General features: G+C 68.0%; 2 protein-coding genes across 3 annotated transcripts in view; one reads left to right on the top strand and one right to left on the bottom strand.

Annotated features, from left to right (window-relative positions):
- The first annotated feature begins 332 nt into the window (after positions 1-332).
- On the top strand, positions 333-8,798 carry CELF3 (CUGBP Elav-like family member 3). The gene is given in 13 exon segments (XM_059832058.1): positions 333-477; positions 2,228-2,310; positions 3,864-3,912; positions 4,293-4,421; positions 4,837-4,916; positions 5,483-5,626; positions 6,042-6,180; positions 6,748-6,897; positions 6,967-7,032; positions 7,623-7,721; positions 8,095-8,238; positions 8,591-8,673; positions 8,676-8,798. Coding segments are annotated over 13 exon segments (1,434 nt in total).
- Positions 8,799-12,095: 3,297 nt separating this feature from the next.
- The window catches only part of SNX27 (sorting nexin 27), a 33,764-nt gene continuing 31,917 nt past the window's right edge, over positions 12,096-13,942 (bottom strand). For both annotated transcript variants that reach the window (XM_059832199.1, XM_059832197.1), the window contains one exon: positions 12,096-12,563. In XM_059832199.1, coding sequence (XP_059688182.1) covers positions 12,516-12,563 — 48 coding nt within the window. In that variant the 3' untranslated portion in view covers positions 12,096-12,515. The remainder of the gene's footprint in view (positions 12,564-13,942) is intronic.

Consider the following 13,942-nt stretch of genomic DNA (forward strand, 5'->3'; position numbering starts at 1 on the left):
GGCCGGGCGCTGACGGCAGCCGCCGGGACTTGGGGGCCGCCGCGCGGGAGGCCCCGTCGGGAGACCGCCGGGACCTACCGGGAGCGCCGCCCCCCGGGCAGAGCTGCCCCCGCCCCGCCGCGCCCCGTCCCCGGAGCCGAGCCGAGCCCCGGGGCCGCCTCGTCCTTTGTGTGCGCCGCGGCCGGGCCGGCACCGGGCACCGGGCACCGGCAGCCGCTCCAGCAGCCGAGCCCGGCGCGGTGGGAGCGACACCGGCAGCCGCTCCGGCGATACCGGCAGCCGCGCCGAGCGCCGGGAGCGGCCCCGGGGCCCGGCCCCCCCCCGGCGGCCCCATGAAGGAGCCCGACGCCATCAAACTCTTCGTGGGGCAGATCCCGCGGCACCTGGAGGAGAAGGACCTGAAGCCCATCTTCGAGCAGTTCGGCAAGATCTACGAGCTCACCGTCATCAAGGACAAGTACACCGGCATGCACAAAGGTACCGGCACCGGCACCGGCACCGGGCGGCGGCCGCGGGCCCCGGCAGGCGGGCTCGGCCCCGGGGAGCGGGGAGCCGGGGCAGCGGGAGCTGGGCACGGCCGCGGGCCCCGGGCGCAGCCGCGGGCACCGGGAACAGCCCCACGTACAGCCCCCGGGGCACCGGGAACAGCCCCACGTACAGCCCCCGGGCACCGGGAACAGCCCCCGGGGCACCGGGAACAGCCTCACGTAGAGCCCCCGGGGCACTGGGAAGAGCCCCGGGCACCGGGAACAGCCCCACGTCCAGCCCCTGGGCACCGGGAACAGCCCCCGGGGCACCGGGAATGGCCCTGTAACAGCCCCACGTCCAGCCCCCCGGGCACCGGGAACAGCCCCACGTCCAGCCCCCGGGCACCGGGAACAGCCTCCTGCACCGGGCACAGCCGCGGGCCCGGGTGCCGGTTGAGCCCAGGCAGGGGTGCAGCCCGTGTCGGGTGTCGGGGTGCTGCGGGTGTGGGGTGGCGGTTGTGGGGCCGGGGGTGCTGGGGCTGTTGTGCGGGTGTTGGGTGCCGTGTCAGGGTGCGGGGGGGTCGTGGCCGGGTGTTGCGTGGGTGCCCTGCGGGTGCTGGCGGGGGTGCTGTGCGGGCGTGGGGGTGAGCGGCTGTGCCGGGGGGGGGTGTTCGCGGTGACGGGGTGGGCTGTGGCCGTGACGGCGGGGGGCAGACGGGGGGCTGGGGGGTGCGCGGCAGCAGCAGGGCTGTGCTGCCCGAGGGGGGGTCTGCCCAGGGCAGGGGGCCCCCCATGCCTGACCCCGACCCCCCGCAGCTGGGGGGGCCCTGGAGCCCCCGGCCCCGGCTGTGCCCCGGGGGAGGCAGTCAGCGGAACGGGGGGGGGGTTCGGGGCGGCTGCCCCTGGGTGCCCGGGACCCCCCGGGCTGGAGGGGGGCACGGGGGCACTGCCCCCCCGCGAGGCTGCCCCGTGCCTGGGGACCTCGGGGACCCGTCCCTGTCCCCTGCCTGGGCCCGGGGGGCAGAGCTGGGGGACCCCGGGGTGGCACCGCCCCGAAACATGGGGGCTGGGTGCTATAGGGGGCCTGGGTGCTGTGTGGGGACATGGGGAGTGGGTGCTATATAGGGAGTGGGTGCTATAGGGGGCCTGGGTGCTGTATGGGGACACAGGGAGTGGGTGCTATATAGGGAGTGGGTGCTATAGGGGGCCTGGGTGCTGTGTGGGGACACGGGGAGTGGGTGCTATATAGGGAGTGGGTGCTATAGGGGGCCTGGGTGCTGTGTGGGGACACGGGGAGTGGGTGCTATATAGGGAGTGGGTGCTATATAGGGAGTGGGTGCTATAGGGGGCCTGGGTGCTGTGTGGGGACACGGGGAGTGGGTGCTATATAGGGAGTGGGTGCTATAGGGGGCCTGGGTGCTGTATGGGGACACAGGGAGTGGGTGCTATATAGGGAGTGGGTGCTATAGGGGGCCTGGGTGCTGTATGGGGACACAGGGAGTGGGTGCTATATAGGGAGTGGGTGCTATATAGGGAATGGGTGCTATAGGGGGCCTGGGTGCTGTATGGGGACATGGGGCCTGGGTGCTATAGGGGGCCTGGGTGCTGTATGGGGACATGGGGCCTGGGTGCTATAGTGGGGCTGGGTGCCATATGGGCTCTGGGTGCTCTATGGGGCTGTGAGCCGTGGGTGCAGGGGCCGTCGGGGTCCCGCGCCCCCCCCCTCCATGCCCCCCCCCCCATCCCGTCTCTCCCCCCAGGATGCGCCTTCCTGACCTACTGCGCCCGCGAGTCGGCCCTGAAGGCGCAGAGCGCCCTGCACGAGCAGAAAACCCTCCCGGGGGTGAGTGGGGGCGCGGGGACCCCCCACCCCGACACCCCACGCCGGGACCCCCATCCCCACCATTGGGAGGACCTCGGCGTCCGGCCCCCACCTTTGGGTGGTGGGGGGGACACCCCACGAACATCTGCCGGGGGGGGTATAAATAGCAGAACGTGCCCCGCGTCACCTGGAGACGGCCTGGCGCTAACGAAGGCCTGGCGCTAACGAAGGCCTGGCACTAACGAAGGCCTGGCACTAACGAAGCGTTGCCAGGCAGGCGCTGGGCAGCTGAGCTAACAAAGCCGGGGGGAACCCGGGTGCCCCCCACCCCTGTCGCAGCTGGGGTGCCGGGGGGGGGTCCCAGCACCCACGTCCCCCCCACACCTTCCCCCGTCACGGGTGCTGGGGGGTGCGGGTGGCCGAGGCCTCGTGGGGACGGTTTGGGGGGTCCCAGGGGTGGGGCAGGGCGGGGGGGCAGGTTGGGGGTCCCCGGGGGGGGTGGTGGCCCCCCCCCCGGCCGGGCTGCGCGTGTCCCGCTGGCCTCGGGGGAGATTTGGCTTCGCCGGGATAATCCGGGGATTTGGGGGCCGTAAATCCCGGGGGGGATTTGCCGGGGGGGGGGATTAGGGGCGGCACCGCCCCAACAGCTGCCCCCGCCGCCCCGCGCTGGGGACGGGGACGGGCAGGACCCCCCCGCACCCCCCGGTCTCGGGGGCGGGGGGCGATGTTGGGGGGTCCCGGGGCAATTGGGGGTTTTGGGCGCCCGGTGCCCCCCCCGCGGTGCCCCCCCCGCCCCGGCCGGGGCTGATCCCGGCCCCGCGGGGGATTAGGGGGGATTAGTGCCCCCCGGGGGGGCATTTCCAGCGCCATCTGGGGCGGGGGGGGTCGGGCCACCTTCGCTTTCGGCGGGGAAAGGGGCCGCCCGGGGTCAGCTGGGGCTGCAACCGCCCCCCGGCCCCCCCCGCAGCCCCCGGGCTGGGGCACGGCGCCCCCCCCGCGCCCCCCCCCCCCCCCCGGCCTGCCCCATCCCGGGGAGGGGGCGGGGTCACGGCGGGCCTGGGGGTCCCCCCCTTCCCCGGCCCCCCCCGAATCTCCATCCCCTCCCTCGCCCCCCCCATCCCCGTCATTGTTTATAGCGAGCGCTGATGATGTCAGCGGCGTTGCCGGGCAACGGGGATGGGTAAATTGGGGATGAGTAGGCGGTTGCCATGGAGCATATTCTGCCGTTGCCATGGTTACCGGGCATCTGCGCCCTCCCCCCCCTCCGGTCTCCGGGGGTTACGAGGCGGGGGGGGGTTTTCACCCCCCCCCAATTAACGGGGGGGGGCGGTGGGCGCTCATTAGCGCATCATTGGGGCCCCTCAGGCCCCCCCAGTGGCGGTCACCGCGGCACCCGTTGCCGGGTAACGGGATGCAGGGCCGGGGTTGCCATGGCGACGGGAGCATCTTTGGGGTGCTGGGGGCCGGGGGGGTGGCTCCGCGCACCTACCGCCTGTGTGGGTGCCCGGCCGGACGCCCGGGTCCCCGCGGTGGGGCGGGGGGGCCGTGTCCCCATCCCGCCTCTGTCCCCCCAGATGAACCGGCCCATCCAGGTGAAGCCGGCGGACAGTGAGAGCCGCGGAGGTACCGGCCCCCCCCGCACTGCCCCCCCCGCCCCAAGCCCTGCGTCCCCAAAGGGCCCCCGTGCCCCCCCCAGACCCCAGGGCCACCCCCCATCCCCAGGGCGGGTGTCAGCCGGGTGTGGGGTCCCCATCCCGTGGGTCCATCCCCAGGGCGGGGCGTCCCTGTCCCCATCCCTGTCCCCCCCACCATGTCCCCGTTTGCCCCGGGGGTCCCCAGCCTGGTGGGGTGTCCCCATTCCCAGGGGTCCCAGCCCATCACGGCGTCCCTACATCCCCGTCCCTGGGTTCCAGCCCATCACGGCATCCGGGGGGGGGTGTCCCATCCCAGTGTGTGGGGGGGTCCCCACCCCGCTGTCCCCGTGCCACCCCCTGTCCCCGCAGAGGACCGCAAGCTCTTCGTGGGGATGCTGAGCAAGCAGCAGGCGGACGAGGACGTGCGCAAGATGTTCGAGCCCTTCGGCACCATCGACGAGTGCACGGTGCTGCGCGGGCCCGATGGCACCAGCAAAGGTGGGGGGCTGGGGGGGCACCCCGGGGCTGAGGAGGGTGCCTCAGGGGTCCCTGAGGGCTCTGTGGGGTGGGGAGGAGGGGATCCGTGGGGCAGGGATGTGAGTGGGGGGGATGTGGGGCGCGGGGGGGGGTGGAGATGGGGTTAAGAGGGTCCCTGGTGGGGGCTGGAGAGAGTTCAAGGGGGGCCATGGGGTGGGGGTGTGATGGGGGGGTCCAAGGGGGTCCACAGGGTGTGGAGGGGGCTCAGGGCACCCCGCCCGGTGGCCCTTGTCCCCATCCCCAGGTGCCCAGGTCACAGGGCAGGGGGGGACATGCAGGGAGAGGGGGTGCCCTGGTCCCCATGGCGGGGTTTGCCCCTGGGGGGGAGGTGGGTGCCCCCCCGGTCCCCGTGCCAGCGCTGACCCGGTGGCCCCAGGCTGCGCCTTCGTCAAGTTCCAGAGCCACGCGGAGGCCCAGGCCGCCATCGCCGCCCTCCACGGGAGCCGCACCTTGCCGGTGAGACGGGCACCGCCGGGCACGCCGTCCCCACCATCGTCCCCACCATCGTCCCCTTCATCCCCACCATCATCCTTATCATCAATCCCATTATCATCCTCACTGTCCCCACTGTCGTCCCCACCGTTGTCCCCACTGTCGTCCCCTTCATCATCCTTATTATCAATCCCATTATCATCTTCACTGTCCCCACCGTTGTCCCCACCATTGTCCCCTTCATTGTCCCCACCATCATCCTTATAATCAATCCCATTATCATCCTCACTGTCCCCACTGTCATCCCCATCGTCATCCCCAGCATCATCCCCTTCATCGTCCCCTTCATCCCCACCATCATCCTTATCATCAATCCCATCATCATCCCCACCGTCGTCCCCATCATCATCCCCACCGTCGTCCCCTTCATCATCCCCTTCATCCCCACCATCATCCTTATCATCAATCCCATCATCATCCTCACTGTTGTCCCCACCGTCGTCCCCACCCTGTTGCACCCTGGGGGACCCAGCAGCCCAGCATGGGTGGCCACCCAGGGGGTGACGGCGTGGCGCCGTGTCCCCTCGCAGGGAGCCTCCTCCAGCCTGGTGGTGAAGTTTGCGGACACGGAGAAGGAGCGGGGCCTGCGGCGGATGCAGCAGGTCGCCAGCCAGCTGGGCATGTTCAGCCCCATCGCCCTCCAGTTTGGGGCCTACAGCGCCTACACGCAGGCGGTAGGGTGGGCACGGGGCAGCGAGGGGGGGACGGGAGGGGACGGGCGCGGGGAGGCGTGCTGGACCCCGCCATGGTCCAGCATGAGATCGTTGGGGCGCCTGGTGATGGACCCCAGGAGATGATGGACCCTGTGGTCCAGAATGAGGGCCCTGGGGTGACTGGTGGCAGGAGGGTGATGGACCCCGTAATCCAGGACGGGGGCACGGGGCGGATGTTGGGGTGGACCCCGTGGCCCAGGATGGGACACCGGGGTGACAGTCACCGGGAGATGATGGAGCTCCGTGGCCCAGGACGGTGGCACTGGGGTGCCGGGCAGTGGGGTGGCGGGGCCGTGAGGGTCTCCCTCGGTGGGGGTCACGGCTCCGGGAGGGGACCCTGGTGGCCGGTGCCCGGTGCCAGGCGCTGTCCCCGCAGCTGATGCAGCAGCAGGCGGCCCTGGTGGCCGCCCACTCGGCCTACCTCAGCCCCATGGCCACCATGGCCGTCCAGATGCAGCACATGGGCACAGTCAACCCCAACGGGCTCATCGCCACCCCCCTGCCCCCCTCCTCAGGTAGGTGGCACAGGGGGGACAGGGCCACCGGGGATGGGGACACGGGGTCACTCGGCAATGGAGGGCATCGGGGATGGGGACATGGGATATAGGGGACACCAGGGATGGCCGGGGATGGGGGACATGGTGGGGTGGCGCTGGGAGATGGGGCACCCGGGGACACGAGAGTGGCCTTGGGGATGGGGATACTGGGGGGGGGGGCAGTGGGAAGAGAGATGTGGGGATGCGGGGGGGACGCAGAAGCAGGAGGGGGAGATGGGGGGGGATGACAAGGGACGGGGACATGGGAACACAAGGACGCAGTGGGAGATGAGGGGCAGCAGAGACCGTGGCACCAGGGATGGGGGCACCAGGGATGGGGACTCCCACCACGGGACAGGGACCCGGGGAGGGTGACACTGCGGATGAAGACGTGGAGGGGGCACCACAGGCTGGAGACACCTGGGTTCGGGACCCTACGGATGGGGACGCAGAGGGATGGGGCCACCTGGGGTGGGGGGGACAGCGGCACGTGGGGACGGAGGGTGAGGAGGTGCCACCGCGGGGGTGACGCCGGTGTCCCCGCAGGAACCAGCACGCCGCCGGCCATGGCCGCCACGCCGGTGCCCGCCATCGCGGCCCCGCTGAGCGTCAACGGGTACAGCCCGGTGCCGGCACAGCCCGCGGGACCCCCCGCTCCCGAGGCCGTCTACGCCGGCGGGGTCCCCCCCTTCCCAGGTGCCCGCCGCCCCCCCTTGCGCCCCCGCCGCCCCCCGCCCCCCCCCTAACGGCCCCCTCTGCCCCCAGCCCAGAGCCCCGCCGCCCCCGGGGACCCCCTGCAGCAGGCCTACGCCGGCATGCAGCACTACACAGGTCTGGCCCCGGGGAGCGGGGGGCACTGGGGGGGCATTGCATGGCACTGGTGGGTACTGGGAGGGCACCTGGGGGGCACTGGGGGGACATTGCATGGTACTGGGGGCGCTGGGAGGGTACTGGGGGGCATTGCATGGCACTGGGGGTGCTGGGAGGTTACTGGGGGGCATTGCATGGCACTGATGGGTACTGGGAGGTTACCGGGGGCAGCTGGGAGGGACTGGGGGGGCATTGGGGGCATCTGGGTGGGACTGGAGGGGCATTGATTAGTACTGGAGAGCACTGGGATAGCAGTGGGGGACCACTGCATGGTATTGGGGGACACTCGGGGCGCAGGGGTGCACTGAGGGGACACTGGAAGGCTGGGGAAGGCACTGGGGGGGCACTGGGGGGGCACTGCATGGCTTTGGGGGCACCGTGAAGGGCTGGCAGGGCACTGGGGGCCAGCTGAAGATACCGGGGGCACTGCAGGGCTTTGGGGGGACACTGCATGGCACTGGGGGGCACTGGGAAGGGCTGGGCGGGGGTGCCGGGGGGTGGGTGCCTGTCCCCCCCTCCCAGTGCCGGGCTGACCCCGTCTCGCCCCGCAGCCGCCTACCCGGCAGCCTACGGGCTGGTGAGCCCGGCCTTCGCCCCCCCGGGGCCCCTGCTCGCCCCCCCGCCCCCCCCACAGCAGCAGCAGCGTGAAGGTGAGCGCAGCCGGGGCCCCCCTCCCTCTCCCCCGGGGCCCCCCCAAGGGACCCTCCCCAGGGTGCTGGGCTTGGGGTGCCCCGTGCTGCGGGGGAGGGCGGGATGCCCCAGGGCTTCGGGGGCTGGAGGTGCCCCATGGGGGTTGTTGGGGTGCCCCCCCCCGGGGTTTTGGGGGTGCCCCACCAGGGAGGGGGATTTGGGGCTGAGGGTGCCCATGGGGCTGTGGATGCAGGGCAGGGTCTTGGGGTGCCCGTGGGGGAGTCAGGGTCCCCATGGGTGCATGGGGCCGGGTTTCGGGGTGCCCATGGGGCCAGGTTTGGGGGCATGGGGCCAGCGCCCCCCGTGCCCGCTGTGACACCGCTCCCTCCGCAGGCCCCGAGGGCTGTAACATCTTCATCTACCACCTGCCCCAGGAGTTCGCCGACACCGAGATCCTGCAGATGTTCCTGCCCTTCGGCAACGTCATCTCCGCCAAGGTCTTCGTGGACCGCGCCACCAACCAGAGCAAGTGCTTCGGTAGGGCCACCGCCGCCTGGGGACACCAGGGATGGGGACACCCCGGTTGGGGCACGGGGACACTGTGGCCAGGGCTTGGGGACACCCCGGTTGGGGCACGGGGACACCGTGGCCAGGGCTTGGGGACACCCCGGCCAGGGACACCGTGGCCAGGGCATGGGGACATCAGGGCCAGGGACACCACCCCAGGGACAGCACGGCCAGGGCACGGGGACACCCAGCCAGGTGCCATGGGGCCACCTTGCGCCATGGCAGAGCCCCCCCCAGGACAGTGGGACAGAGGCAGGGGAGGGTTGTGGCCATGCCCGTCCCCACTGTCCCCGATGTCCCCACTGTCCCCCCTGTCCCCGCAGCTTCGTGAGCTTTGACAACCCGGCCAGCGCCCAGGCGGCCATCCAGGCCATGAACGGCTTCCAGATCGGGATGAAGCGCCTACAAAGGTGCAGCTCAAGAGGCCCAAAGACGCCAACCGGCCCGTACTGAGCCTGGTGAGCCCCCCGGGACCCCCCCCGGGGCACCCTTGGCCGGGAGCCCCACCTGCCCCCCCCAGCTCTGCTTAATGCCCCCCATCTTCTCCCCCCGCCCAGGTCCGGAGGCTCTGGAGCAGCACCCCCGGGTGCCTCCCTATTGCAGAGCAGCCCCCCCCCCCCAGCGGTGCCCGCAGGGGGCTCGGTCCTGCTGGGGGGGGGGGACACAGACCCCCACACGCTCAGGAAGGATGGACCCCCCCTCCAGGACTGATCCGGACCCCCCTGTCCATCCCAGTCCGGGCAGGGCTGGGTGGGCCCTGGGTGCCAGCACCCCCCCAGCATCAGGGTCCAATCTGCCCCGGGGGGGCACCCACCCACCCACCACTCCTCCCACCACCCCCCGCTCCCCGCAGGGCCCTGCCCCCCCCGGGGGACCCTGCTTGGAGCTTTTTTCTCACCAAACAGGACCAAAACCAGCTCCAAGCCTGGGTGGGGGGTCCCGCTGAGGGGGGGGGACACACACGCCTGTGGTTGGGGGTACCGGCCCTGGCACCGCCACCCCTCCAGGTCCCCTGGGTGACCGTGCCAGGGCGCAGCGGGACCCCCTCCCCGACACACACTGCCACCCCGCTTCGCCCCCACCCCAACCTGCCTCAGTCTCCCCCACCCCATCCACGGGCACCGACGGCTGCACCGGCACTGGGGTGAGGGGCTGCACCCCCCCAGCACGGCCGTGGCCGCAGCGCGCCGGACACTGTACAGACACGGAGCAGCCGAAATTGGATGTTCCGACACCGGGATGCTCCGACACGGTGACATGCCGGGTGCTGGATGGACACGGAGCGGCCAAAGCCGGAATGTGCCGGGCACAAACCAGCCAAATTTGGGAGAGGGTCACGGCCGGCATCGGCACACCGGGAGCCGCAGGGACCCGGAGCAGCCGAAGCGGGGACGCGCAGCTGGATGGACGGGCGGACACGAGGCCTCCGGCTCTGCCTGGACCCACAGCGGCCAAAACTGGGGTGCGCCGGGCACCCACCAGCCAAAAGGGTGCTGTGCCCGGGGCCGTCCAGCCCCGCAGCTGCCCCCACGGGGCCGCTGCCCCCCGGCGTCCCCCCAAACGGGGTCGGTGCTCCCCGGCATCCCCCAGCCCCACGTTTACAACCCGCCGCTCCCCGCTGTAAATAAGGAGGTTGGGGGGCGCGGGGGCCGGGTCTCTTTCTCTTCCCCCCCTTTTGGGGGGGTTTGGTACCTGCTGAGTTGATTTAGGGGGTGGGATGGGGTGGGGGGCGCGGGGCCGTTAGCGCGGGGGGGGTGGGGGGGCGCAGACCCCCGGGAGTTGACGTCTGCGGCTGAGACGCCGCCGCTTAATTTATTTGCTATTTATTGCAGTTACTTTGGATAATTTAATTATTTTTCTTTTTTTTTCTCTTTTTTTTTTCTGTCTAAATAAAATAAGTTAAAAAAAATAAAGCTTAAAGGAGACTCTAAAGCATTCCCCCCCCCCCCCCCCCCCCCCCCAATAATGGTACTGGGGGGGGGGGGCGGGAGGGAGCGGGGCAGGATCAGCCCCAGCGCCCCGCGGGGAAGGAGCACGGCCACGGTTCCCAGTAGTTTCATCAATAAATCAATTTATTTAAAAGAATATGTTACAATTAATTACACTAAGTGACTTTACCAAACAACCGGCGTGGTTAGAGACCGAGGAATGAAACACCGGGAGCAGCTGGAGCGAGGGGGGGGGGCTTTTTTTTTTTTATTCTTTTTGGGGATTGTGGTGGTGGGTTTTTTTTCGTTTTTCTTCACACTTCTGACTCACAAATAAAAAATACAAGATACTGCAGTGAAAGACAATTAGAGTTCTCTCAAATAAATTAAAGAGGATGTGGATGGCAGCGAAATCGGGGCAGGGGGACGACGACACACGTTTCACCAGCTCCACTCAAACAGGGTCACAGGTGGGGTTATTGCTGAGACCTGACCCTTTCGTGCCACTGATGAGTGCTGGTGCAGGGGCTTTGCCGGGGGCTTCCGTGGGGAGGGGGGGGTCCCCACATCTCTCCCAACCCCCCTCCCGGGGCCTCCAGTGGCACAGGGCTCCCGAGGACATGGGCCCCAGGGAGGGCGAGAGACACGGCCGAGCGCAAATCCAATCGCCCCGGCGCTGGGCTAATTAATTCCCACTCCGGGCCCTCGCCTTCGCGCTCTCCCGGCGGCCCCGGCTGCCAAAGCCGCCCAAGAGCCGAGGAACTGGGAGGATCCCCTGCGCCGACCGGGAATTTAACCTGAAAACCACGTGGAGGCTGGGAATACCGGCGGCACGGCGAAACGGGGCAGGGTGGGACAGCATATCCCTCCCGCAGGGGTTTTACATTGATTTTTTTCCATTAATCGCCCCAGGCAGCCCTGCAGAGGGACAGAGCCGGGGTCATGGCAGGCAGAGGCGCCTACCGAGCCCCCCTCCGCCTGCTGCATCCTGGCATCACCGCCCCCGTCCTCACCGCGTGGCTTCTCCCGACCTCTCCCAACCCATCGAGAGCGGATAAACCCCTTCCCAACACATGGGCAGGAAGGGGAAAACACCGCGCTAGCAAAGGCACGGCCTCTTCCACTTGGCATCGCCTCCCACACCCACCGTGCCCGGGGGGGGCCGTGAGCGCTGCCGGGACGCTCACCCACGCTTGCCCGCGCTCACCCGCGCTCCACGTTTGTTTTGTTCCTCCTGGGGAGAAGCAGCAGGACCAGCATCTCCCAAGTATCCCAAAACCCACCCCAAACCCAAGGCTACCCGGGGGAGCCATGCAGAAGCCAGCCCAAATCCTGCTCAAAAGCAGGGAAAGCTGCTTTTCTACCTTATTCCTCCTCCTCGGCACTGCTCGGCCACCCAAGCCGCAGGCAGATCACTCGCCGCTGTGGCCAAAGCCGGCTGGTTTTGGGAAGCGCTCTCCGATCTCCTCCGAAAAGCCCAAGGGTCTCAGACCACGGCACGGATCCGCCGACCCACGGGGGCGGCGAGGGGAGCGGGCGGCCACCCTGCCTCGGGGTGCTGGAGCGAGGGACGGATCCCGGAACCCGCAAGATCCCATCCCGGCCACGGCGCTGGGCTCCTGGAGCCGGACGTCCCCCACGGTCGCTCAAAGTCCGCGTGAAAATACCCAGAACCGAACCAAAACACAGGAGAAAAAAAGAAAGTCCAGAGCTTGTAAACGTGTAGAGGTCCTTGTGCCAGGAGAGGTATTTCCCTGTAATGTTGCTTCTTTTTTTTTTTTTTCTCCTTTTTTTCTGTTTTTTTTTTCTCTAAAGTTAGTTTTTAAAAAAAACACGATGGGTTGGGAGGAGAGATGCGTGTAAAAACGCAAGCTTAAAAAATGTACTGCCAGCGCTATGAAATTTTAAAAGAAATATATATATATGTATATACGTGCACGGTATTTGTATATAGAGCTTTTTAGGGGTGGGTGGTGGGTTTGTTTGTTTTTTTACATACATACATATATATGTCTGACCAGTGCAAATGGATGATGTTTCTAGTTCCAGTTGTAAAAAATAAAAGCACAGTCCATCTTCTGGAACAGGACCCAAGTGGAAGGAGGGGACAGAACGCCCTCGGGCAGCTCCTCTGCCATCCAACACTGTTTTCCCCTCTTTTCTCGGCCAAGCCTGCCATTTACCCTAGTTGCTTAATTCCATAAACATGAAGTTCACAAATGGTATTATTATTAATAATATTTAGTTTAAGGGCTTTAATACAATAACAGAATTTTAAGTGTTAATTGGGGGGGGGTTACGTTCTTCCGTGACGAGGGGCTAAGTGGCTGCGTCCCTCTGCTGTGACCTGACCATCTGAAAGATATTCTGAAAGAGAAGAAAAAGGACATTAAAAGCGCGATGTCACTTGGGAGGAGCTGGGTTCGACCCTCCGGCCAAGCTGCGCTGCAGCCCGGCGAGCGCAGAAGGGACCAGGGGTGACCCGGGGGGGGTCCGCCTGTCCCCAGCCCAAGCACAAGACCCTGGGGACAGCCGGGACTGCTGCTGGTCCCACCGCGGACACCGCACCAAGTGGCTCCCCCAAACCCCTCTCCACCCCGACAGCCCTCGACCCCACCGGTAACGACCCCGGGGCTGCGCCCAAGCCGGCTCGGGGAGCTGGCAGGGCAAGGAGCCAGCTCCCGCGGGAAGGGGCTTGCAGCCAAACCGCATCCTAGATCTCCGAGAGCTCCCCCCAAGGCGACGCTCCGGGAGGAAGGAGCCCTCCCAGTACCAATGAACGTTGCATCCCGGCTCAGGTGCCCAGCACTCGCCCCGGGTGCTAACTCCCCACTGCCGCATCCCAGCCCACTGTGAGCTCCCAGCCGATAACCGGGATGGCAGGATGGGAGATGATCTACCCGGCACGCACGGCTGTGAGCCTTCCCTGCGCTGAGGGCTCCCACGGAGCGGATGCCTTAGCTCAACCCGGCAGCAAGAGCTGGGGACAGCCAGGTCTTACAGGAGCAGACGGGATTTCGACAGCCGTTCCTAGACGGGGATGTGCCGTGGCCCTGGCTGAGCAGCAGGTTTTGGGAAGGGCGGCTCAGGGGAGCCACCCACCAGCTCAAGCCAAGCTGGGATGATTTTGCTGCCCTCCTTCTTTGGGCCGGCTTGGATGCCAGATGGCGAAGGACGGTCCTGCTGCATCCCACCTGCGTGCTCCCGTGTCCTGGGTGCGGGACCCCATCTCCCATTCCGGCTTCAGGGCTGCTGAAGTAGCCCCCGCCCGGGCAGACATCCCCACCGTCAGCCCCGCTTCTGTCCTGCTACGGGGTTTCACTGGTGTCACCTTTGGTATTTCAGCACTGCGCAGCCCCACGACGATTTAACCAGCCTGCTCTGCATCACACCGGGGTGCTGGACACCCTCCTGGCTGCCCCAGTGCATCCTCCGGCTTCCCAGTGACACCAATATCCGGCCAGGACTGGAGCGGCCGCAGCACGAGGGTGCCCGTCGTGTTTGGGGGGAGTCCCCAAACTGAGGGTAGCTCGGGGATAAGGATGAGCCGAGAGTTCAGACACAGTGGGGACCTCCCGCCGGGGGTTTGCTGCTCCGGAGAGCCGCAGCGCTTGCTGGGAGCCCTCGATCCAGCATATCCCGGCTCCTCTCCAGCACTAATGAATCCTCTCTGTGCACGTGGGGCCGTGACAGCCAGATGAGAAGGCAAATAACGCCCCGCAGGAAAGTGGCTCAGCCCGACGGCT

The sequence above is a fragment of the Gavia stellata genome, chromosome 33, assembly GCF_030936135.1.
Source record: "Gavia stellata isolate bGavSte3 chromosome 33, bGavSte3.hap2, whole genome shotgun sequence".
Taxonomy (NCBI): domain Eukaryota; kingdom Metazoa; phylum Chordata; class Aves; order Gaviiformes; family Gaviidae; genus Gavia; species Gavia stellata.